Source organism: Coloeus monedula (assembly GCF_965178545.1).
Source record: "Coloeus monedula genome assembly, chromosome: 1".
Taxonomy (NCBI): domain Eukaryota; kingdom Metazoa; phylum Chordata; class Aves; order Passeriformes; family Corvidae; genus Coloeus; species Coloeus monedula.
Window position 1 is genome coordinate 67,332,989 of NC_138781.1, and position 27,551 is coordinate 67,360,539.

General features: G+C 40.0%; 1 protein-coding gene across 4 annotated transcripts in view; it reads right to left on the reverse strand.

The window, feature by feature from the left end:
* The window catches only part of RANBP9 (RAN binding protein 9), a 40,793-nt gene extending 16,580 nt beyond the window's left edge, over window positions 1–24,213 (reverse strand). For 2 of the 4 annotated variants that reach the window (XM_082290957.1, XM_082290956.1), the window contains exons 1-4: window positions 23,397–24,212; window positions 14,945–15,056; window positions 4,106–4,158; window positions 2,176–2,343 (exon numbers count right to left, since the gene is read on the reverse strand). In XM_082290957.1, the coding sequence (XP_082147083.1) occupies window positions 2,176–2,343; window positions 4,106–4,158; window positions 14,945–15,056; window positions 23,397–23,859 (796 nt within the window). In that variant the 5' untranslated portion in view covers window positions 23,860–24,212. Of the gene's footprint in view, window positions 1–2,175; window positions 2,344–4,105; window positions 4,159–14,944; window positions 15,057–23,396 lie in introns of all 4 variants that reach the window. The other 2 variants (XM_082290958.1, XM_082290959.1) reach the window with 1 other exon arrangement.
* Window positions 24,214–27,551: the final 3,338 nt, after the last annotated feature.

Below are 27,551 nucleotides of genomic sequence, written 5' to 3' on the forward strand. Positions count from 1 at the left end.
TTTCACCAGGATTTCAAACCTCAAGAGCATCTGGATTCCTTACCCACGTCTTTTGAGACAGAAGGATGACATACTGAGTGAATCTGTTTCCTTTGTTTTCTCCCATCATATCCCAAAGCTATCATTTTATTTATTCCCTGCTCTTACCCTAACTTTTTCTGAGCTATAAAATTTTTCTATTTGGCAATTTTGACATCCAACTTGCTCTTTTCCAAAATGGAGGCTGTAGGCATAACAAATAAATGATAACTACGTGATATGTAGGTACTGGGGGTTTTAGGAGGGTTGGTTTTGGCTTTTTCTCAACCCAGGATTTCAAACTCGCTTGAGAATTGCTTAGCCCTTTTTGCAGCATCAAATCCCAGGCTAAGACAGAGACTTCCTATATTCTAGACCATGTATATGGCCCAGGGAAGAAACATAAATGTCCTCCAAATCATGAATATACAGGAATGCTGGACAACTAGCAGCAGCAACAACTCAGTGAGACAGACAAAATTTCTGAGTTCTTTTTCCACTGAACACAGAATCAATTTTCCTCTGTCAGAAACTCAAGCTAGCAAAGCCCATGACAGCAGGACAGCTGTCAAGTTTCCTTCTGAAATTCATAAAGTGTTTGTCAGACTCAGTCTATGACAGATGACATTTCTTTAGCCTCTCCTCACCTATGCCATTTGGTCTCCTCTAAAACAAGATTTTAATCATTTGCACTGTTGTTTCACAGCTGGCCTAATCCAGACTGCTTTAAGTTTTCCTCTGAAAAGGAGGGTTCTGCTCTTGCCTTCGTAGCTCTTTGCTGCTTTCATGTGACCATAAGAGTAGTGAGAACACTCGTGTCTCTTTAGCTGATCAAATGATCCAACTTACCTGCAGGGACATTGTGAATGTTTCAAAAAGGGAATAAGATAAGATTGCTTTTCTCAGCTTTAACCCAGTTAAAGATTAGGGCAAACACAAGCCAGTATCTTCCACTTGGATCTATCCTGCAACAGGATGCCAAAAGAAACAACTACACAGTGCATGGTTCAAGAGTCTCACTGCCCTAGGTCTCAAGGTATTGAGTCCAGATATACAGACTCATTCAATTTAGAAGGAACATTAAATCATCATAGAATAGAATCACAGAAGTGATTACTTGGAATTGACCTCAGGAGACTCCTAACTCTTGCTGCGACCAGAGGCAGGAAAACTCCAAAGTCAGATGTGTTTGCTCAGGGCCTGAGCAAACAAACTGTCAGTCTTGTTCAGGGAGACTAGGAAAAGAATTTAAACAACATCCTTCCCCATTTTGCCAAACCTCCTTTGTGTTTGCCAATGTAAGAAAACAGAACAGCAACTTTGAGAACACCTATCTCAATATCTTACTTCATTTCATGCTACCCTCTCCTTTCCTTATCGCACTTCTACCCATCACAAAAAACTTACTCTTCTTTGAGCTTTATCCCTTCAAAGTTCCTGCTCCCCTCAGCACAATTCCAAGATTTCTTCCCAAGCTCCCACTCCTTCATTAATGCAGGACGTAATTTTTTTCTTCTTTCTTTACACTATGTATCTTTGCTCATTAAATTGCATTAAGTAACTAAAATAGATATTCCATAAAAAATTTTAACTCCACCCACTCCTGACATCTCCAAATTCAGAAATTGTCTCGCAATGTTGCATAATACTACAATTTACTGTATGAGTTTATTGGACTTAATTTTAGCTCAACTTGTATAATTTATGGCTTTAGCCCAACTACGAATGACTCCAGACTGGGAATCCAAAAGATACTCTTCTCCAACATATGTTCAAAGTAATATGCATCCAATGTAAGGTTTTAGTCAAGGCTGGGTGTTCCCCTAGGGCAGCAATAAATTTTAGCTATACCCATTCTCCTTATCTTCAGTTCTCTTATTAGCTATTACTTCAAGCATTATTTGTGGAATTAGTAGCGGAGTTCATTAATGCAGATCCTGTGGAAGGAGATGCTATAGGATGAATCCTCCCAAATTCACAAGGAATGTTGGTGCAAATGGCACAGAAGTTATTTTTCCTAGTTCTTTAATTACTTCATAGACTATCAAACTATCAAAAGAACTATTCAAGCCCTTTGCTTCCGATGTGAAGAGGGTCTCCTATTTACAACAGACTAAAAGACATAATGCTGTCGTGAAAGGCAGCATTTCTCCATACCCAGGCTGTGTCCATTCTTGGTGTAGAAGCAGGTGTTATTGATAAGGTTGACACAACAACCAATGACATCGCCCGTAGTAAACGTTGGGCCATAAGGTTGTCCCGTTCCAGAGGAACAGAATGAATGTCCATCGTCTCCATGGTAACCATATGAATGTTTATCCCAACCTAGAGAACAAAAGCATTTGCAACTTATTCATTTCCTTTATTATGAAATAAATTAAAGACTGCACTAAGTTGGTATATTCTAACCAGGTTAATACAGTTAATTACTATGCTCAGCTTTCTGCTTTCTAATATTTCTTATCTAGGAAACCTGTATAATTCTTAAAATGACAACTTCTTTCATCAAAATGGCTGAATAAGTAATTCCATTTGTAGTATATAACAGGTAATGCAAATTCAGGAAACACATTTTTCTCTTTAAGCAAACATACAAAATTACCAACACCAAAAATATAATCAGCTACAATGCTGAAATTCGAAAAGCTATATACAGATCTGACATGTCCCAGTAAAGCAGTGAAGATTCTCCTGTTCTCCCTTTCATTTTGCAAAACTATTGCTACCATATGTCATAATCAGATTCTTCCTGGCTAAAAACCAAACATGCATCTCTGGGGAAACATATTTCTACTCCTGATTATTCTCAATGACTATTCAGCAGCAAGCAGCCTCTGCATAATAACAGAATCTCCAGACTAAAGTGTCACTAGCTATGCTGCCCCAAAAACAGAAAATAAATTTTAAATAAAAGGAAAAAAAAATTAGCAATACAGGTGAAAATCACAGCCAAGAGGAAATCATTATACATGCAAATATGGTGCTGATTTTGCAGGTGAAGAAGCTGTAGAATCTTAAAGAAGCTTCATACTGTTACACTACTCAATGAAATTCACAGCAAGCAATTTTGGTCTGTGCTCATTTATAAATACCTATCTACACACTCTGCAATTCAATACTGAACCTCTTCTGTCAAGCTGCTGCCTAGTAGGTTAATTTGAAAGTATTTTCCACATTTAGACCCTTAATCTTTATCATCAGTAGCTTCGGCTAGTACCACATTAAGCATCTCTCAGTAAATTAAAGACTACCCCAAATTATTGCAGTTACATTGATTAGTAGTATCTTTGACAATTACAGCATCCTAAATCATATTCAAAATAAACTTAATGCCACCCACTAACAATTCATCAGCCTGAGGTGGGCTCACAGTATAACAGGAACTTGCAGTCATCATATGAATCTCTACCAGAGCATTTGGTTAAGAAAGTTAAAATTCAAAAGTAAGAGAATGCAGATACTCAAAGGTCAATTCAACAGAGTTTTCTACTTCGGTAATTTCAAGGAAGCCAACTGGTTTGTTTTGGGTGGATAATTTTTACACATTTAAAAATCTGTTAAAAACCCAGTATTTTATGTATACACACACAAAACTTCCTTAAGTACTATTCAGAGATACTACAATCAGACAATTGTAAACTAGACAGCGTCCCTGATCATGCAGGTCAATGGAACAGCCAACACGTAAAACTAGGCTACACACTCTTACTATTAAGGTTGGAAAGGTAAAGGTACAGAAAGTGACAGAAGGAGAGTTCTTTCCACGTTTGACAGAAGTTTTTATCATAGTAGCTCATTGAAATCCAGTTTACAGAGCACAGGAATCTACAGCTTCATTTTTATCAGGAACCATTATGAAAATTTTAAAATGTATTTGTTTTCTAAAAAGTAGCTGCATGATGTTATAAATAACAGTAAGAGCTGATGGATGTAGTACAGGCACAAACGTACAGTAAAAGTTAAACTTTTCAGCTGCAAGTGTTACGTAACTCCAGTAACAGATACAACACAGAGGTGTCATGCTACACTCTCTTGCTTACTGAAGGTGAATCGTATTTTAAAATCAATGTAAGTAACTGAAACTTACCTGGTAGTCTGTTCATGTTCACACCCTGTGCAGAAAGCCCAATTCCCATGTAACTAAAAATGAAAGAACAAAAGAAATGTATCTATCTCTTACAAAAATACATATGTATGTGGAACATTGCCAAGAAACGCTATGCTGATTAATCATATACCAATTAAGCTGCTGAGAGGCCACTTAATAGTGGCATAAGAACAAGGAAGCTGAAAAGGAATTCCCAGCATATATGGTTTAATATGGACAGATCCTGTCTCTGCAGGAGGTAAGGACAACTTCTCTTTTTGGCATCCTGGGTTATCAATGGAGAATAATGTAGCTATAATGTTTAAAGCATGAACAAAGAAAGCCAAAGGTCACATCTTATTTTGAAAGTAGGGGTACGGCCACACACATACCAATTTCATCATCTTCAACATACCTAATGATGTTTTGCAGACAAACTGGAACGAGTAATTTTATAAAATACATGCAACACTGCATTATTTTAGCAGCAAAAGGCATCCTTGAACAGCACTTATGAAAAGATCACACTGAAACATTAAAGGCCTGGATTGTAGAGCAGAATGTTAACTTGAGAAATTTACCAGCAATGGCACTCAGCTGTTGGTAATCTGATGGCAAACTAAGGAGAGGGAAATATTTGTACTATACCAACCAGTAACCCGAAATAAAGTCCAAAAGCCAGCTTTACAAAAGGTGGTTTTAATGAAGTCAGTGTCCAGTACAATTACTAACAATTTAATAGCAAATACTGGAAAGGTGAAATGAAGAATTTCCTCACACCCAAGAACACTATTAGAAGTCAGCAAAATCAATTTTGCTTGTTTCTTAAGCAAAACTAATGTCATTACCAAGACAACAGGAATACAAAAAGAGAAACAGCAAAATTAAAAGCTAGGCTTTCACCGTTGTCCCTTGCCCAAAATAAAGCAACCCTCCCATCAACTAAAACAAGCATCCAAAAATCACTCAAACCTACATTTCTTAGTTATCAAATCATTCAAAATATTTTGACACTAGTTAACATTAGCTAACATGAATTTGCTATGAAAAAATAAACTGTATGAAAATAAAATATTCACCTGTGGCAATCTGAAAATAGCTTAAGTCAACAAACATGACCTTTGTATTTCCATCTAATAAAATGCAATTTTTAAGCAACTATTCCACTTGGAAGTGTAGGTTCATCTGCTATTTAAAATGCTTTTGACATAGAATGAAACTGAGCAGGACATCTCAGAAGTGCTACGCTTAATTGTGTAACAGGGCTTTCTGCTTTTTCTATGATCACTTCCAACAGTTATCTTACCTGCTTCTATACTTCATTCTTACAAATCCCTCCTCTGATAATTTCTAATGTATGATAATACCATCTTCCTCTCCCTCAAACATACCAGTATGAAATGGAGCCTCAGAACCATATATAGCAGATTTTACATTTAAAAATACTGAAGAGCTAAAGCAAAGGGCAACAAACAAAAGGATTAGTCTTCGCTGCAGCAAAATTAGGCACCACTGCAGCAGCAGATTCAACGAAACAATTATACATCAAAGCAACAAGAGGAAACCCCTTGATTTTGTCTTAAATAATAAAAGCAGATTTGTTATTAGCATAGTCCGGGGTGTGACACACGAAGGATACTAATGTAAAGACTGAAAATCTCTTGTTCATTAAATAAAGGATGTTTACTTTTAAAAACCATTTTAGATAATCTGAACTCCACTGACTGCAAAAAGCCTTTGAATGCAAGTCATATTAAAAACTCTTCATCCCAGTCAAGGTTTTGATGCAGTATTTTTAGAGTAACAAGACTAAGGTTACACAAAAATGTAAAATGTTAGATAGAAAATAATTGTCTAGGCAACATTTTCATATCACCACTGTCTTCTTCCTCAGATATCCTAACTTCCAAGCCTCCTCTTTAACTCAGTAACAGCTGTAAAAACAGACACACTCTACTTAATACAGCTGGGAACTAGGAATCTTTACCCACTGGCAATGGCTAGAAAGCACTAGGCACTGACACCATCTCAGTAAGAATATGGATATTCAACAACAGGTATTTTTCCCTGGGATTCACTTAAACCTACTCAAAATGTTAACACCAATTCGTGAAGGATAATTGCTACTAATAGAAACTAAAGTTAGATTACTAACATTCCAAATAATTAATAAATTTACTATAGATATCTTTCACAAGGCAAAAGGAATATCTACAACTTACGGTTTGAACCGAGTGAAATTAAAGGCCCATCAATTAAGCTAATTTATTATTTTTTATAGTTGATAGATAGCTGATCTCATGTTCAACTAGATTAGTGCACTAAACTGAGGGGTAAAACTGTACTAAGACAGACAGGCTTTAAATGCTCTAAAATTTATTAACAGGAGTTGTATTTATGCCAAACTCCAACATGTAACTTTCTTACCTTTTCCTCACACCTGTAACCTTCACAGACTCAAATCAACCTTTTTGTTTGTATTTTTAAGACACTTAACCCTTGTTTAGGTCAAGAGTCAGGGTCTGCAAAAAGACTTGCTTCAGTGGGAGGAAGTATGTAAACTGTCCTCCTGCTTACTGCTGAAAGTTCACATTTCATGCACCTCAGGATCAGAAGGGTGGCAGAGCTATGTATTTAAGTTTTCCTCCCTTAGTTTACGACAAAATTTATGGGCAGCACAACAAGCAGCCCAGGTGCAATGCAGGCCCAGAGTATTCTAAGTCAGTTTCATGATGCACTTCTTGCTGTCCTGTCATATTAATAGATTTGGTCTAGGAGAGAGTCTAAGTGGGCCTGTTCTTCCTGTCTGTAGCTATGTCAGGCCAGAAGAGCTCTGTCCTCGGGAAGCAGGGGTGTCAGCACCACAAAGCAGCACCCTCAGTCCATCCTGTTGCACCCTCCAAAAATGGACCTGACACAGAGTGGATTGAGAGACCAGAGAGGGTAAACAATGGTGTGGTTCTGATGCTGCCTCCCTCAGTACCTGAGGACTGTCCTCCACCTCAGCTCCGTACCCACACACATCCCTTGCTGCTGCAGAGGGAGGATCATTTATCTAGGCAAATGGAACAAAGTGGCCTGGGGCCTGTTGCATTAAGCAGCCCCTCTTTCTGAGCAATTTCAGTCCCACTGGCTGCTACTCATCACCTCATTAATATGCTCAACTCGTACAGGAGCTCACAAAATAACCAACAATCACTCATGGAAGGCATGAAATCAACCCATGCGAGACTGAAATAAGAAACTATAGCTGGAAAACAATTTAAAGTCCAGCCAAATTGGTATTAAGGACCAAGAAAGCAAGTGCATTTTGCAAAGTTTCCTCATTTCAAATGGTATTTATTCTTGTTCCATTCCAGTTCAATTAAGATATAGGTTACAATTTAAGTATCTCAGCACATTTTCTAGTTTACATTTCACAAGACATATAGAAACTTGAGGAATACCACAAAACTACAGAATTTAAAAACTTTTTACCAATTTTTTTACCAAAAAGCAAAAGAGAAAATTTCAAAAAATAAAGGCACTATAATACCAACTTCTTCCCTGTATCCCATACTAAAAAGCCTAGGCTTCTTTGCAGAGAAATGTTTAAGAAGGAGAAAGCTCACAATAAGTATTGTCTCCTCAAGAATTTTTCTAGTCAAAGAGCTAAGTTTACATTTTTGCTGGAGCCTAAAGTTTCTACTTGGATGCTTGAATAGACTAATTGTGAGAAATAAAAACAGCCAGAGCCAAACAGCAGGAAAAAACAGCAGTAAGAGATGGCACAGAACTGCAGATGCTAGAAGATGGAGAAATTAAAAACCGAGAAAGAGACACAACTCTGATTTTTACTTATAACTGTTCCATTAGATCTTTTAGCCACTATGTTGAAGGTATATAGAAGATCTTTCAATAAAAAGTTGATAAAAATTGGAACTCAGGTTAATTATCTCCTATCCTGCTCATTCCATAAAAAGGAATACAGAATCTCAAAAACTATACCAAATCACGGATACCTCCAAAAGGCTAAAGATAAATTTAAGTACTAAATAACCACTTCTCTAGTAAAAAAAAAAAAAGAAACAAAACACCAGAAATTCCATACTGTAATTATAAAGACAACTAAAATAATTTAGCAGATATTGACATATTATTTAGTAGCCTCCCTACTACAGAAATTTCACCTGCTATCTGCAAAAAGTCAGATTCCTTCTGACTTCCATTGTGCCTACACATGCCACTGAAGACATTATAACCTGAGGAACTGCTGCATGATGCTTCAAAAAAACCTCTTTTGGTGCTGCAGAAAGCAAGTAATCAACATGGTGTCTTACTCCCTACATGCTATACATTTAAAGAAAGCAACTTCAACCATACAGTGTTAAAACCTAAGTTACCATAATATCTGTAGGGAACCTAAGACAAAGCACTACCAGGTGTGTATAGCCATAAATAAGGCAACTGAAAACACCCTACTGTTTTGAATGCATTGACTTTTAAGAAAAGTAGAATTAACACTGAAAAAAAAATTTAAGCTATGTGACAGGTATAGTTTATCATTATGTTTGTATCTTGGAAAAAGGACAAATAGAAAAAACTGTATCATCTGTAGGAACTTGAAGACTCAATGAATTTCTATATGGCAACTGACCTGCAATGACAAAGTTTGAATAACGTTCTCCTATAGTTTTCTACACTGTCTTCGCTGACACTAGGAGGCCAGAAATAAGGCACAGTAAAAAGGTACCTACATTTATCTTTAATATAGTTACTCTGCATTAAAATTTTGTAGAAACGTGCCAATTCAAGATCCTTATTGTCTTCACAATCACAATAAGAAATGAGATGTTAATCTATTTAAATGTTTCAAAATATGCCATAGACACTTTGAGTCTTTCATTTCAAATTGAAAACAAGTTTAATTTTATAGAGTATTTCCAAGGAAACAGTACTTTGAACATGATAAACCCAGGTTTCAGATTAATGCAGTTCTGCAAAGAGAGGAAAAGACCAAAAATAAATCAGGCAGTCATTTTGCATACTGCTTGAAACTGTTACTCCTGTAACATTTTGCTTGTGATTCCTCTAATGTTCCTAGAAAGATTCTCATTTACTGACCTCACTCCCACTTTGAGGTTGCACCATTTCATCTTGTGACACTTGTCCCCAAGCACTAGAGCCTTTCTGGGGACCACAGTGTCAGAAAAGAATAGTTGCAAAGAAAATAATATAATGTAAATGCGGGCTACTGTAAAGTTATCATCTATACACTATATTTATGTGAATGAACTTCAGAAGAAAGAAGTAAAAGATTTTGCAAGAAGCTGAGACCAAGAAATTAAATATTGTGAGAAATAGATTTTTAAATTACAATTTTAATTTCTAGCTTGCACCAACACAGAAATAAAACTTTTGTCACAGTTCCAATACTTCTGACCAGTTAAACACAAACCTCAAACAATTGTATTACACATTTAGTTAATGTTTCTTTCTGTCAGCGTCTGGTATCATACACTCAGGTAAAAAATTAATTACTGCTATAGTTTAAGAAAAGATACACTTGCTGATTCATGACCTGATCTCTTCTTGCAGCTGCTACAATTCAAATGAAGACACTAATGAAAGAAGGATACTTCAGACCTTATCAGATTCTACTCTATACACAAGTACTCTGCTAATAATGCTGCAAGGCCTACTTATATGTAAATAGAGACTGAGTGAAGTTTTGCATGTTGTTTTAACAAATGCCTGTTCTTGTAACAAATAGCTGCCAAAGACATATTAAAACTATAAAAATAGGTCTTAGGACTGAATAAAGTTTTTACAGTACATTAGTAATGTACAAAACAAATACACACCAACCAGCAACTATGTTATATATTTTGTTTATTGGTTTATGCTTTTGTTGAACAAGAAAATGGGTATACTGGATGCTGAAGGAAAAGCTAACTTACTGCAACACAAACAACTTGTAATAAAAAAGTATAGTTTGTGTTTGAAGAACTACACATACATCCTCTAGAAGACAACAAAGCATTTATATCTCACAAACACCACTCAAACACTCTAAAACAGTTCAGGCTCCACCACAGGCACAGGTGTCATGAAAACTCAGACTTAATTCTCATGGTATTTTTGTTTTGGATAGTTTTTCCTTTTTTATTTCACCACCTACTTCATCACATACACAACATGTTCTACAAGATATTGCCAAAACAACAGATGACCGATTGTATACCCAGTGTTAAAAAACAGCCATAGTATAACAAGTGTCTAAAGCCTTATTAACACTGCTTTACCAAAAACATACTGATTACCTGCATGAATTGCTGTACTAACATTTCATTTTAGTGCAGAACACTTAGCAAAACTCACACATGTACTATAAAGCCTGGGCATGAAGATCTGCATCAGTACCACCACAGCACAGACTAAACAACCCTGCTCGAAGAAGTGTAAGCTTAGTGCTATCTGCTAAAAGAATACAGCCTTTCTAAACTTAGTTTTCACTGTTTCTCCTAGATGGCTTACCACTACCAATCCTTGTTTTCATTCTTCTTTTAAAAAAAAAAAAAAAAAAAAAAGGAAGCATTCCAGGCCAGGTTGGAGGGAGTGTTGAGCAACATGGTCTAGTGGAAGGTGTCCCTGCCCTTGGTGGTGGGGTTGGAACTGGATGATCTTTAAGGTCCCTTCCAACCCAAATCATTCTGTGTTTCTGTGATTTTGTTTTTAAGCATACACCTTCCTCAGCTGTTCTAAAAGCACTGACGACTGTCTAGAAGTATGTGGCATTACTATCATTTGCCCATTCTTATTAATTGTATTTACAAATCAATGAAAAAGAACAGACAGAAATTCAAGACACTGAGGACGAAAGTATTCTTCCCACAAGTTCATTTTCCCTGGGAAAGAAACAGGTGTCTCCTGGTGAAAGATTTAAAAACCCAAACAGCTTTTTAAACTAAAATTAATGGGTATAAGCTCGTACCACGACCAAAAGTAGCATTCCCAGTCCCCTTGGTCCAGATTCTGCTTTCTGCTCCAGGTTTCCTACTCTTCTGTTGTTATAGCCATTTATGAAGCAATACAAACAGCCATAGTGGGGAACAAACCTGGATGAAAACTCACTCTGGAGGTCAACTTTTAGAAAATGAATTATCCAATCAGGTTTACCATGAAGCTGACACAGCCACAAACTGGGAGAAGGGACATGAACTCAATGAGTGTTTAGAGACTGCTTCTTCTCATGGTCAGTTTTTTAATTTATTTTTAGGTTAACTGGACATTTCAGTAGAGATGCAGATATAACTTACTATTAGTTAATAGTCCCCTTCCTACCATGCTTTCTAACCTTGGTTCTGTTTCCTATACTTACACCCATTACTCTTCTACTGTTAACTGGCTCCAATCGCTCACATCACCATCCACAATGTTCCACATGAACCAAACAAAGCAAAGCAAAAGAGAGTATAAAAGGAGAATATAAATAAATAGAGGCTCTTCGACTATGAAAGACAACAGGAAACTAAGAAAGAAAACTGAAGAAATAAAGAACAGGAAATATTTACAAGGCAATATGACAACTGGCTAGAACTTTTAGCAAGAATTTAAAAAAAAAGGGTAATTATTTCACGTGTCTGTACTGTAGCAGCACGTTAGGACTCCTTGTGCCAAACACACTACAAACACCAAGACAGTTTTTGTTTGAATGGTATTTTGACCTTACTACTTTTACTGAACTTAATTCTCACTTCCCTTTTTCTCATCCAGTACCATCAGTTATTGACCCTATCACACCATATGGAGGTATCAAAAAGCAACTTTGCTCTTCATCTGCTCTGCAACACCAATTTCCATATCCAGTTCTTCCTTCGTAGTAAACATCGTTTTTTTCACACTTTCTTCAGTGTGTTCATAATGCCCTCAAACTTTGTCATGAACTTCTGCAAAATTAACATATTACACACTTTCAAATTTCTACTCAAGCCAGTTACCCAGCTAGATATATTAAAGAATTTAATGACCTAGGTCATTAGAGTGACAAAACCAATGCTGTACTCAGACAGCCACAAGAAGCCATGCTATATCCATGCCCTAAACAAAAAAAACCAGCTGTGCTTCTTCAGAGAAGAATAATTTTTGCCCTGCTACTTTCAGATATGCAAGATCAGATTCCAGGAGTAGCACCTTTAAGTGCTACAGTAGCATGAAAAATGAATCTCCTAGAGTAGGTTTTTAGTAAAGGATTTTTGATGATTTCAGGCAAGTCATGCTAAGTACAACACACAAGTAAGAATGCTGTTAGACATACTATATATGTATGTATATATGTACTATATATGTACGTATATATGCACAATATAGTACATGGACCAAATACTTTAAGCTGAGTTTATTTAAAAAAAAAAATAAATAGAAGTAGTAAAGGCTACTACCAAAGGGAAATCCAAACAAACGCCACTAAATTATCCATTGGCATTTATGAAAGTTGGAAGCTGTACTTCAGCCTACAGATAGGTATCTGAGTTGCCTTGGGTAGTCTAGGATTTATTTTAAACACTACAACAAAATTCAGCTGTACTACTTCCACAACTAGGCTTAGACCTTGAGAACACTGATTTTGCAAGTAAGGCATTTTAGCTAACTGACCCTATTAATTACATGCTGGTCTTCTACAGACACAGTATTCCTGAACTCTGTTGCCATTACCAGATGACAAGAAGGAAAAAAAAAAAAGGTAAAAATGTACCTGGAGCAAGCCAGGTGAAACACAACAGGTGGTGAAAAAGAACTAATAAATCCAAATAGACACAAACTAGTTTCTATAGTCCTATTTCTCTGCATTAAATTCCCCAGTTTACTTATTATGAAAAAATTTATTAGTTTGAATGCAAGGTAACAGTGAACTTTAAGAGATTCATCCTGCATCATCCTGAAAACAGGGTCTAGAGATACACATTTAACATCCAGTGAGGTTCCACATGTTGACTCCTGGTCTTTATCAGCCAAACTACATTTGGCTTTGGCTGTGTGTACAGATACCATACTATCTTACATAATGAAAAAAATTAACATCTCAGCTCATTATGCAGCTAATGTTTCATAAAGTCACATTAAATAAAGCTCACAAGGCCGAAGCAAGGATGAGGCAGTATTAACTGAAAAAAGTACACCTCTATTTTTTAAGCAAATTCAGCAGGCAACTTCACAAGTCCTAGCTACGTACATCTCACAAATAACCATTTAAACACAAAACCTTGGAAAAACTTTACTCACTGATGTTTTCCCACTTTTGCAGGATTGCCTTAAGTGGTCTACTGAATTAAAAAATACTAAAATCCAACACAAAGTATCTAAGGTGAAGTGTTAGAGGAGCTATGTAAAATGACACACCCACCCATGTGGCACTTTTTGAAAACCATCACTTCAAAAAAGCTAGCTTCCAAACTAAGTAGGCAGAAACCTACTTCAAGGAGACACACCACTAGCAAGTCACAATACGACCCTCTCCTTAACCCACAGCAGCAAGGTAATTTTTAGAAAATATTCCTAAAATAAAAAACAAAAACAAAAAAACAAGAAACACCCCCCCCCCCAAAAAAAAAATAAAGATGTTCCTAAAATCAGTAGCAGAACGTTACTTGAAAAACTAATTTCTACCCTTGCAATTTAGAAATAATTAGGTCTTCACAGTGTGACAAAAGTAGCTACAGATGTTAAGTTTTTCATAGCAAAGAACTCTCCTCCCAGGGATAACTTTTGAGAACAGAAATAACAACAAACTCATATATGCCCCTACAAAGCTGCAGCAGTACTGAGAAGCTGTTCTTTCAAAATAACACTATGCGATACTATAAGGAAAACAAAGAAGTTTGAATACTGTTTCTGACTTACAGAAGGCTTACAGGATGCTGGGAAAATGAAAGAAACAAACTGCAGCCAGACAAAGAAAAGACAAATGTACTGAATTTCATCCATAGTTTTTTTTTCTCTCAAGATTTATTTTCACAACAGGCCATAAGCACCTGCAACATGCTTGTACAGTACCTAGAACAGGAACAGTCAGTCTTGACTAGGACCTTGAAGTAGAACCAACATACTACAGCACATTAGAAAGCAGTCCTACAGTGTATCAGAATTAACACACATCTTCTACCAAAAGCAGCGCAGGATGGAAAGGAATTAAAATGCTCTAGCAAAGATCCCATTAGCACTTCAAGACTTTCCCAGGTGAGATTCTATCTGCCTCAGCAGTCTTAAAAGCATGTATCACTTGCGCTTCAACAGATTCATAATTCAGATGGATTAGGGGAAGCAGCAGCTTCTTACTCATCAATTCTCGTTCTTTCCGTAAGGGGACAAATTCCCAGGCACCTACTCAGAATATTCCCCTTTATCCTTATTACTGTTCATCAACAAGTAGCCTTAAGAATAACTTTCTGTTTCAAAATTGATATGACATCCATGAAAAAATTACACTGAGGAAGTATGTTGGTTTGCTACATGCCCTAAAAATTACATGGAAGCCTGTTAATCCATATAGCCAAAACCCAACATCTTTAAAGGTAACAGCAGAGTCAAACTGGTCATTCAAACCCTAACTTTTCTGTCAAGAAAAAAATGAGATGATGTTTTGGTATTTATTGTGTACACTGATTTGTAGACAATAAATACCTCAATCAACTCTCTTAAAAGAATCAACTACAAGAGCGCAATTTCTCAAGAATAAGGAATCAAGCTATATAAAGTGGTAAAATATGAAAATAAGTTCTGATACCAAAGACATCTGTTGACTGAAAGATGATGTGAGGCACTATTTCAATAAATAATTAATTAATAATGGACTCTGCTTACCCATCTCTTCCCTTACTGACAATCTTAACTTCAAAATAGTAGATGCCACAGGCTGCAGGTATAGGATGTGTAGCTCGAACAGAAGCAGCGTCTTTCGGAGTTTTTCCATGACCTGAAAAACAAGAGCATTCAAAACAGACAAAAAACTTATTTTAGTTAATTGCAGAGGGTGACTCAAAGGTATGCACGCCAACTACTCAAAACAAAAGGCTTATGCAACAAGCAAACAGTATATACTATTCTAATCAACCTGATTTTTATGCTGGAGTATTTTCTTTCAACATTACATTTGCACTGCAAGCATCTCCATTGCAACTAAGCATGCTATAAGAGGTTCTGGATATACTATTCCAAAAAGGTCCTACAACTATTTGAAGGGAAACCAGGAAAAAGTTTCACCACTCTAAGTAACACGACTGACAAAAGGCCACCTGTGTTTGAAAGAACTGTATGATTTCTCAAACCCACAGGGCTTACTTATTTTTATAGACTGAAACATGACATAAGAGAGTTTAATCTAATGCTTAGTACTTCTGAATCTACAAGTTACTGAAGACACTTCATTTCTAACATCCTCCAGAATAAACATCAGTCATTATACAGAACATACTACTCATAATTAATTTCCATGTTCAGAATGTTGTTTCAGGACAGCATTAAGCCTTACACCCTGCAACTGAGCTCATGCAGCTCCTACTCCTTTTTCCTACTAGGCTCACTATACATTAGCTCTGCCACAGTAACGCCCAATGTCAGCTCCTGTCTACTCTCAGGATTTTCAACCTCAACCCAAGAGCTGCTTGCACTCCACTAAGACTAACCTTCTGAATGTGTCATCCTCTTCACAGCCCTTTCCAAAGGCAACCTGGAAACAGGCTTTTGACCAGATAACTTCTTTTAGCAACAACCTGCTCAAGCAAGCACAGTGTCTCCCAGATACACCCAAATTCCTCAACTTCTGTGTGATGGTCATGTATGGGGCCATTGGACACAGTTTAAAAAAATTTAAAGAACAAGATGGAAAGTATATTGGATCCTGGCAAGAGGTAAAATAATTCAGTAAGATGGCAACCAGGAACAGGCTGTCACTGCCGTAAGAAAAATTCACGCAGATCCCATGCCTACTCTTCATGTGGATCTGTAGCATGATGGAAAAACTGCCAATTTTGAGTGTGCTGTACCAATCACTTGTGCTGCAGCACTCCAGCTGTCATTTCTAGTCCAGACAGCGAGGCCTACTGCACCTGCATAGCAACTGATCTGCATATGCAAAAATCCCACATCCAAACACACTCCTTCCAGGGGCATTAACACCAGCATTACTGCTCAGGCTCAGATTAACCATGTCTCTCAGGTGTAGCAAGTCAGGTCACACAGCAAAGAAGAAACTGCAGGAGAATAACAGTGTAGGCAGGCAGAAAGATCATGCCCAGCTGGCCCACAGTACAAAACCTCTAAGGGCAGAGGGTCAGGGACTGACCTGTACAGAACTTCTGAGCACAGCGCTCCCTCGTGCAAATGCTCATAGAACTGTCAGTGCTTATCAGCCTGCAGAGCCAGCACCCACCAGCTCCTAACAAATGGCACATGCTCAGCCAGGGAGAACTCTCACCATGGCCACACCGGCAATCAAAACTTCACTAGCACACAACTTCTTCACCCACTGACATTAGGTTTAACCTACCAAGTTTTTTCCGATGTCAGTAGTTCACCCCAGTGTGCTACTACCTAAAGGCAAGTGGCCAACCACCTTCCTTTTCTGGGTACAAATCCATTGCTCGCTTCAGTATGTCACTAGTACTACTAATTATTTTGTAGAGAGATCCTTTGATCGCCTCAGGTTTGACAAAGTTAAGCTTATTGCCTACTTTCTACATGTTGATTTCTGATATATCACATGAGGAAAAAATAGTAATTTACTCCTCCATACACAATATGTTTGTTTTATTGTTCACTACTTTAAAGTTATTTCCTCAGGCTGTGACAACCAGTGTAATAACTAAGTACATAATCTTAGTTAGAGCTTCCATGGGTTTGCTTGGTTTTCAAATGCTGGTAGATCACTATTTAGCTATTACAGATTATTATGCCTAAGTACGTAGAAATCCTTCAGCTAAAAGGGCAGAACATTGAACTCCTAAGACATCTCTTTAATTCAAAAAGGTCTGATTAAACAATGTGCTGGGGGAAGGTGGGGGGAAGGAAAAATACTTTCTTTTCAAATGTCTTTAGGTTTTTACTTTAAAATAGACTGCAAAGAAGTTCCCTTGGTTACTCCATGCACTTGACAATCTGTGTAGTTTCAGCCTGAGTCATTCTCCTTATTTGGGAAAGTCTTCCACATATAAAAGACTAAAGCAGTAGGAACCAGCCAAATATTATTGAAAATGTAAATCTATTACCCAGCAGACTTAGCTTTGAGAAATCACAATCTATGTGTTTGGAAACAATACCTATTTAAGGTACTCTTAGCACCTCCTCTTGAAACTCCCCTTCTCCCACCTCCTCCCCAGTCAGGCATTTATTTGCAAGGACATACCAGGAACTAGATTGATTAGCTGATCGGGCTTTAAGAAACCTACCAGATTTTTTTAAGCAGCAGATCAGTTCCCTGATCCAGTTCACAACACAGCCACACACAGCTGTCACACTGCAAATAAGAGGTCAACATAGGGGCAGAAGTAACAGGATACCTTACCAGTATTGCCAAACACTTCATGTGGTGAAGCAACACACTTGGGGAAGTCAGTGCCCAAAACTACTTTCATCCCATTAAAACAGAAGACACACTAAATTTAGAACTGCTGTCCTTTTAACATAATCTCCTATGAATCAATTTTACTAGTTGAGCATACTACTTTTATTTGTACTTACATACAATTAATATGTCTAAGAGAAGATTCATCATCAAGCAGTTAACTACTTTCCAATATTCCAAATACCTCTACACTGTCTTAATGTGGCAGTTGAGTCTTTCAGTACTACCAAGCTACACTGAATTATGTCTGGACTCAAGAGATCCTAGTTCATCAGCCCTCTTTGACACAAGAAGGTGGCTCTTAACGGAACGGTTAGCTGAACTGCAAAATTTCTTACCAAAGGATACTATAGATGTTAGTGTTTAAGAGGACACTGCGCAAGCTTCTAGAACCGAAGTTAACTGAGACGCTGCCTTGAGTTCAGAATGTCCCTCTGCTGGAAACCAAGAGGGGAAACACACATACACCATTTATGCCCAACATGTTTTTAGATTTTTTCATAGGCACTCATGACCACTGCCACCAATGGGACTCTTGAGCTGAGTGGCCTATTAGCTTGATGTCTTATACTACTGCCACATTCTTTGGTAACCTGAATTCTCACTTCCTTGCTCCTGAATAAAAAAGAACTTCGACACCCAACTCTGAACTTCTGAATCGGAGGTTCCAAACACCCGAAGTAGATCACACAAATACTGCCCAATGTTTTGTCAAAACAGACCCTTTCCATAGTCACAAGCTATAGGTTGAGTATTTAAAAGAACACTTTTGAAGTATGTCTTATTTAACACTAAAGATTTTCAGCATTAGAAAGAGAACTCTGAAAACAGATGCACTGGGGCAGAGAAGGGAAAACAGGTCTATGAAGCTTGAACTTTACACTGTAAACCATAGAGAAGTTCAATTACCAGAACTGTTTTCACTTGGGCTTTCATTTGAAGCGCTTGACAACCGTGAGCTGACCATGCTTTATTTCATTTTTTAAGCATTCACACTGATGATTTTTAGTAAAAGTAGTATCATCACTTCTTTAACAAAATTACAGTGAAATTAATCTAAATTTAAATTCCATCTACTTGAAAAAAAGCTAATTCAGATAAAAACATGTTCAGGGAAGCCATCTGTGCTTTCAAAGAAGATAATCTTTGAACCTAAATCTAAGTGTATAATGCATATACCCCAAATAGTCCAAGAGACATCTATGGGAGCACCTACCTAGACAAAAGGAAGCGTGTTTATCCAGTTTAAATCCTTAAATGAAGTTTACATAAGCCGAACTGCAGTTATTTCCAACAGGCGGTTCAATGACTTGCTCACACTGCCAAAAATAAAATAATCAAAGCCTAATCTTCTGTTGAATTCATTAGGAAAGTTTCACTGAGACAAGAATGGAACAGGCTGCCCAGGTAAGTGGTTGAGTCACCATCCCTGGAGGTATTTACAAAACCTGTAGATGTGGCACTTGGGGACACAGTTTAGTGGTGGACTCAACAGTACTTAGTTTGTGGTTAGACTCAGTGTTCCTAGAGCTCTTTTCCAAACTAAGTGATTCTGTAATTCTAAGAAAAAAAACCCAAAATACACAAATTACTAATTTTACTGTAACTTTTTCCCCAGTTTAAAAAAAGCAAGACATCTCAGAGCTACAAGGGTGTCCAAAACAGGCAAAATGTGCTGAATGTACCCGAGTGTTTTCTGCCAGAAAAAATTGACACCACCCCTGTACCACTGAGTGACAACACCGAACTATTAGTATAGCATCCTCTTCATTTTCCAACAGAAAGTGGAACACATAGTTTGCACTGAAAAACAGTTTATTTTTGGTTTTTTTGTTTGGCACTACAGATAGTTCAAAGGCAACTGCACTGTAAATAAATGTCTGGCTAAGATTTCCTGGCCTGTGATACATTAGAAAAAGTTCATGCAATGGCAGTTTACTCAAAATTGCATAACTTTCTTCAGCTTTTTTGGACAATTGTCACAAGACTAATTTAAATGAAGTTTCTATAGGAGTTTCCATTATTTTAGCACAAGTGATTTGGTCTGTTTACCTAACTCTTTATATAGTTTCTTCCATGGTTACAAATCCACACTGCGTCTGCGTTTTTATCTCCTCATACTACACAGTATAGATCACTATCTGCTGGAAACATAACTTGTCTGTCTAGTGGACCTTTCATATTACACACAGCATTTATGAAAACCCTGTTTTTCAACAGGATCCATGTGTTAATTCTGAATATTTTAGAAATACGTAGGAATATTTTTAAAGATGTCTTGCCTTCCTAGCTATGTAATTTTGTGTACTAACTGCTTTACACGCAGCATGCATTTATGCTTTCTTTACCACTTACCTACAGCTCAGAGCTGTAAATATTATAATTAAGTGAAATGACATCAATTTTTTTCCTGATACTGTTTTTCAATGTCTCCCATACAAAGGTACACCACAAACAACAGGCAGTAAGACTGTGTTAGCTTTCTGTCAGCTTGCACAGCTAACTGGCAGCAACACAAAAATGTATGTCTGTCCATGTGAAAAATAAAAATACTCTAGGTATGATCTTTCATATATTTACAGTATCACTGATGCCACTGTATGTATTTCATACCTAGATTTTGGCAAAGCTACCTATTCTGCTAAACAGAAACACCTCCCTGTGTAAATCTTCCAAGTAACACTACGATTCTGAGAGAGAACACAAAAAAGCACTGACTCTTGGGTTTTGTTGACCTTAACAAAATCTAAAGAGCTTTTATCCTGATGCTAGACTATATTCTTTTTTTTTTTAACCTCCACCACTTGATCAATGCCTGGTTTTGTGGCAGTTTTCATTTTTAAGCACTCTGTAGGATGCTTGCAAAAATCTTCAGGCCCAGAAATGCAGTACACAAAACATCACAGCTCCAGTGCATAGAAACAGACATCTACTGCAGTTCATGTTTCCACACAAGTTGTCCACTGGTAAGCAGGAAAATGAAAGGAATCTTCAGAAACTGCATGGAGAGGACCATCATTCCTCTCACAAACCAATGAAACAAAAGTATCACTGCTGACAACACATCAGAACATTAAAATTATGAAGCTATCTACATGAAAAATAACTTTGAAAGCTTTTGCTCTTATTGTTCCTCTCCACACATTTTTTCAGTATCCCCAACACATCCAAGGTGAAGGCAAAGCACTGCTGTTAACACTTTCTGCCTCCTATCAGTCACAGAACAGGAGCAAATTATTCAAGAAAAACAGTTCTAAAGCCAGAAATCTATAGAGGCAGAAAGAAATCTATAGAGGCAGAAGAGAAAATATAAGTGTACATGGCACAGTAATAGAAAATAGTAAGAGTTGCTTTAGGTTACTGGCTTCTTTGGACAGCCCTATCTTTTTCCTTGAGTATTTTGGTCAAGAATACAACAGTACCTTATCCCTGCTCAATATATGATTCATATTTGCTTTCAACAAAAACATCCACCATTTTTCCACTACTACTTAGGTAACTTCAGAAGCACTGAAGTGCCAATATTACAAAAGAAGATACTGTGAGCACTTTCTTTTGAGAACTGATTTGCAGAAACACTACTCCACAGTCCTTAAGCACATTCTTACTTGCTGTCTTCCCTTATTCTCATGGAAGCTCCTCATTTTCTTCCTTTTTATTGTATTCTTAGGGCTGAAGGATCCAGGAGGCAAAAAAGGCAGGGGATGTTTAGCATGCTTTCCCCCTGGTTCTCCTGGAGAAATGCTGATACCATTCACTGCTTAGCCAAGTTAGCAACTCCAGGTGCCAGGCTGGTAACATAAACATGGAGTTGCCCTAACAGCCACCTTCATTAAATTACCCAGAAGAAAAGAGGGGACACTTAAGAAGCCATTTATTCCCATCTGCACTTAGGAAAAAGAAAAGCACAGACATGTTATATTGGCACCTCTCCTTTCCAGAGTCCTCTGGGCTAACCTAGGAACTCTCCAACCTTCAGCACTTACCATTATTTAAGAGCTAGAGTAAAGGTTATAACCTACTAACTGTGCTTTATGACTTCTGTAATTTCTTTGAGGTAATGATTTTCTTTTTTTTTAACACCATGGCAAAGGAGTTAAGTGAGGAAAAAAGCACAAGGAAAGCTTGAAAATATACTTCTGCAATAACACTGAGAGATCAGAGCGGTTCGACCTCTAAATTCTAGCTCATGAGGAAAAGAAGCTGGCCAAAGCAAAACAAACCAGCAGAAGGACGTGATAGCCACTAAGCTATGATCATCCTAGAAGGAAAAAAAACAAAACCAAAACCAAACAACCCACTGCCACTAAGCACCAGAAAATACAGAATGTTTCTAAAAATACAAGGTCACAAAACACTGAACAAAAGCCAGGAAATTCAGAGTTCAGTATTAAATTACACATCCTTAAATCACTTGGTGCCTCCCAGAAACCCCCTCTATAGTCATAAAGCTCCTTTATCATTTTTATACAGTGCATTAAACTTAGCATTTTTAACAGAGTATTTTGTGTATAATAGTAAAACCTCTCTATTAAAAAAAAAGTCTTCTAGAGTACATTTAATCCTTTCGTGGCAGCCAAATCCTGCCATGTGTTTGTGTTGCCGTTTTCCTCCTCCGATTAAACAGTAACATGTTTGTCAAGATTTCCCTTGAATTTCTCCACTGCAAACTCTGAGAAAGGGTAATTGCACGGTTGTTTTTCTCCCCTCCCACTACGTTCATTTGACTACAGACTGACAAAAGATCCAGTTCTTCACAGCCAACTCAGAAGTGGCTTTGAATCCACAACACTTCTACTTTAGGACTTTGGGCCTAGAACACCAGATGTGTCTGTGTTTTTTCAGGTCAGAGTGTACGCTTATGTTTCCAGGTTTTGTGACATTTCTTAACAATCAACACAAGTTTTTCTGCTAATGCCTCTCACTGATGGGGTTTTTTAATACAAAAGCATACTCTGTTTTTTACCTTTTTTTTGAAAATCTGTAACTTTAACTGTGAAACGTCTAGGCAGAAAGTTATAGTGACCTTTATTAATATAAGTTCTATTGTCGTTCCTTCCCTCAAATCACTGTGCAATAGTTAGGCAAGACTATTACCAGTGACTTTAAAGTCATTTTGTTCACAGTTTAAAAATAAACCGTGTTTTTCTCAGTGCTTTCCCCTCCCGTCATTTCCGTGTTCAATGGCTTAACGCTTGCTGCTCTTAACTCCATTTAACCCTTGCTCTTCTCGAGAGGGGGAAAAAAACCAACAGCCACTTCTTTTTCTCGCTCATTACCATAAACAGGACACGTCACGCCAGGCGTCCTTTATTCTCCTGCCTCCAACCCAAACGTTCTGGCGATACCTGAATCCACGGAGGAAGTCTCAGAGTTTACATAATGCCCACTCCAGAAGCATAAGGAGGCGGGGGCGGCCCCTTGTGTCCCCCCCCCTTCCCCGCACAGCGACAGAAACGGGGGGGAGGGGAAAGGAGAGAAAAATAAACCTGAAATAAGGAAAAACAAGCCCCTTATCTCCACGCTGCGGGGGGAATTTAGGGGATCGGAAAACAGGGAAGAAGGAGGGAGAGGAGCGTGTGTTATTTCCTGTTATTGTTACTCCTGTGCCCACTCCCGACGGAGGGGTCGGGCAGCCCCCGGCCCCGGGGGGGGACAAGGGGTGTCGCGGCGGTCCGGGCCGCCCCTCCTCACCTTTGTAGTGCACCCGCAGGTTGTTCTGCGAGAGGCCGATGTAACTGAATTTGTCCTTCGGGCTCCAGGAGCGAGGCAGCGGCGTCTCCTGCTCGTCCACGGCTGGGTAGAGCCTCTTCAGCCGCCGCTTCAGCTCCTTCTCCTGCTCGTTCAGGGCCGGGTCTCCGAGCGGGAACGGCGCCGGGGCGCTGGTGCCGCTCCCCGCCGGCAGGCCCAGCGCGGCGCCCGCACCGCCGCCCCCCGCGGCCGCGGGCCCGCTGCTGCCGGCCGTGGCGGTGGCGGGTGGCGGCGGCGCCGCGGTGGCCGGAGGCGGCGGCGGCGGGTGGAGCAGGAGCGCGGCGGCCGGAGCGGGGCCGGGGCTGGCGGCGGCGGCGGGGATCCCCGGCACCGGCGGGGGAACGGCGGCCGCCAAGGGGAGCTGCGGCGGCGGCGGCTGTTGTTGCTGCTGCTGTTGCCCGGACATCCCGGCTCCGGCCTCCTCCTGCTCCTCCGCCGCCACCTCCCGCGGCGGTCGCGACTGTCACCGGACGGGCCCGGGAGCGGAGCGGCGGGCAGGCCCGGGGCCGTGCGGAGCGCGGGTCACCCCCACAACCGGAGCGTCTCGGAAGAAAACGGGGGGCGGGGTGGGGGAGGGCTGGCGATGACGGCGGCCGGTGGAGGTGCCCGATGGGAGCGAGGGGCGTCGCGGGGCGCGGCGGGGCCGGGGGCGAGGCGGGGAGAACGGCGGCGGCGGCGCCGGGCGGAAGCGGGAGGCGGGCGGGGAGCGGGCGCCGCGGCGGCGGGGCTGGCTCGGCCCCCAGCCCCTCCTCCGGTCGGGGGCGCGCCCGGCGCGCGCACGGTCCGTCCGGCCCCCGGCGCGCCCCCGCCGCCGCGCGCCCCCGAGTCAGCTGAGCCCGCGGCCCGGCCCCGCCTCCTCCCCGCGCGCGCGACGGGGCGGGGCCTCCGCCCCTCGGCGGGCGCGAGGCGCGGAGGGAGGGGCGCGAGGTGGGAGAGGGGGGATTGCAGGGGAATTAAACTGGCGACGCCGGCAAGTTCCCTTGGATCTGGTGCTGGAGTGATCGGTACAGTCTAAAGCTGTTGCAGGGCGCTCTGCGTGACCCGAACTGTCGCAAGCTTTTCTCCAGCAGGAAGTCTGACCGACCCCCCGAGGGTAGTGGGGAAAGGGACACTGACCCTCAGTGGGTTACTGAAGGGTGTTGTCGGCGAGGGCCAGTCACATGGTGACTGCCACCTCACTATGAAATGGCATCAGATTATGCATCATGGCATCAGATTATGCTGCTGGAGAGTTTTGTCCAAATGTTTCTTGAACTCTGTCGGGCTTGGTGCTGTGACCACTTTCCTGGGGAGCCTGTTCAAGTGCCCGGCCACCCTCTGGGGGAAGAACCTTTTCCTCATCTCTACCTTAAAACTCCTCTGACTCAGCTTCATGCCGTTTCCTCGACTCCTGTCACTGACATTTCAGTCATGAGACTGTAATGATAATTCTCCTCTCGGTGTTGACCTGGGCACATCAGACCTGCTGAAAAGTTTTCTTGTAACCTGGACCTCTTGAAAGGTGTTCTCTGGGACAAAGTCAAGCTGACCCTCAGAGGGGTAATGGGGAGAAAGACATTAACCCTCAGTGGGTTAATGACCAAATGGGGTGACTATCCAGAGTCCAACAGGGATTGTCCTCTCCTGAGGAGATTAAACAGCCATAATGCTGACCCCTTTCCTCCCAGTATGACCTGGGCTCATAACAGTTGGCATGACCCACGAGCAGTGGCAGATCAAATTACCATTCTTGTAAAAGAATGTAAACTACACACATATATGTATGTACGTACAAATATATATATGTAAACACCAGTTATTCAGTGTCATTTCACTCACAGATGACCCCGAGTGATCTATTAACAAGAACCTCAGTCACCCTGCCTTCAGGTGTAGGTCATAACATTAAGTTGAAGGAGAAGGAGGCATCACAGTGGGTTCTGCCGCCATTGGGGACGATTGGGGATGGTGGATGGGGAAAGTAGATGGAGACAGGCTGGTGTGTGGTGCCAGGGAGGCTGTGCTCCTGACAGGCACGATGCAGGTCTGCTGCCCATACCTTGTGTCCAGCACGACGGTTAGTAAAGGGAAATGCCACTGAGAGCATTTCCCAGAGGTCGGAAAGCTTGGGAATGCCTCAGCTCAGGAGGACAGGAGGAGCAGTGCAGTTTTTCTGAGGGGGTTTTCTTCGGAGCCTGTTTTCCTTCTTTGGTTTGTGTGTGGCAGGGTGGTTTTATTTGTGCTTAATGCCATTGGTTATTCAGTGGTTGCCCACACTAATATATTCACATGGCAGCAGTGGAAGAGAAATGGTTTACAGATTGGCAGGCTTGCCTTGGAAAACATCAGAAAAAGGAGAGAATGTCACTGGCAAGTCTAAAACCTGTGTCCAGTTGTGGGCTCCTCAGTACAAGAAAAACAAGAAGCTTCTGGATAAGGTTCAGCAGAGGTCACAAAGATGATGAGGGGTCTGGAGCATCTCTCTTATGAGAAGAAGCTGAGGGAGCTGGGCCTGTTTAGTCTGGAGAAGAGTGAGAGGGGATCTCATTAATGCATGTAAATATCTCAAAGGTGGGTGTCAAGAGCATGGTGCCAGATTCTTTTCAGTGGTGCCCAGCAACAAGACGAGGAGCAATGGCTATAAACTAAAACAGAAGTTTCATCTGAACATGAGGAAGAACTTTACACTGAGGGTGTCAGAGCACTGGAACAGGCTGCCTGGGGAAATTTGGGAGTCTCCCTCTCTGGAGGCATTCCAAACACACATGCTCCTGTGTCATCTGCTCTAGGTGGCCCTGCCTTGGCAAGAAAGTTGGACTGGATGATCTCTTCCAACCCTAACAATTCTGTGATTCTATGAACCTGAAATGTTGGATCACTTCGCAACGCCATTTCCAGCTGCCAGCATATTGGAGTATAGGCACAGAAGCAGGAAATAGAGGAGGTTAATTATGCTTCATCTGTGTGAAATGGCGTGTGAGGTAATGCAGGTGTGACACTCACAAAGGCTTGTATGAAGCTAAACATTTCTCACCTATAGTTACCAAAATATCCTGTCACATGTGGCTGTTTCGTGATGTCTAATAGCGTTTATGGCTGGATAAAATGCAGTTATCTAAAAATACCCTATCAGGAGGAGCTGCAAACTGTACCAGAGTAGAAGTGCCTAGGATGGATGTTGAAACACATGCTGAACCATGCCTGAGGGTCTATTACCCTGGCACTGGTAGGCTATTTCCCGCTATATATAAGTTTGCTCTCTGATATCTAGAGGTTGTTGTAAACCATGAAGCTTAGTTGTTTACATTTTTAAAAAAAATACGACATTAGGAGATACATTTGTCATGTTCGTAAGTGTAGATGTGTCTTAACTCTTTTGTGATTGTCAATAAATTTTCTGCCATATCTACTTCCTCAGTAATGTCTCACTTTAGCATTTGTGCCAAAATGCTTCATGTCACCCATTTGAGACTGCCACCATCAAGTTCCTGTTTCTTGAACAGTAAGACAGGAAAGCAGGTGTTTCTGCATTTACTTCTTGACATTATTCCCTACTTCGCTACTCTGGTTGCTTTTATCACATCTTTTGCCACCTTCCAAGGAAAAATAATCCAAGTGTAACAAAACTCCTTTTTATAAAAGTCTTTTCTCCAAAATATGCCCCTAGACAAACATATTCACATAATTTTTTTTCTGAGTAAGGATAGACTAAAGATAGAGGTTTTGTAGAGGTATCCTAATACTTGGTGTTAACCAGTATGTTATTTATTCCTCCTGTGTTCTACTAACTTGTTTTCTGACTACAGTTTTCTGAGGATTAGAGATAACACATAGATATTTATATAAATGCCCAGTTTCGACTTTCCGGTTTAGTATAAATGAATGGGAATTTGTCAGATTTAGAAGCAGTACTCATGTTCCTCCCCAATGTGTGTTGTTTTGTGTTTTCAGTATTGAACTTAATTCACCATTACATGGTGCATTCTGTTTCGTTAGCACTTCCTCATCATCACAGTCTCCTCTTGTCTTGCTTAGCTGAAATAATTATGACAGCTGCAAATGTTGCAATCTCACAATACAGCCCTCTTTCTAGATCAGTGGTAAATACAGCAGCAATAT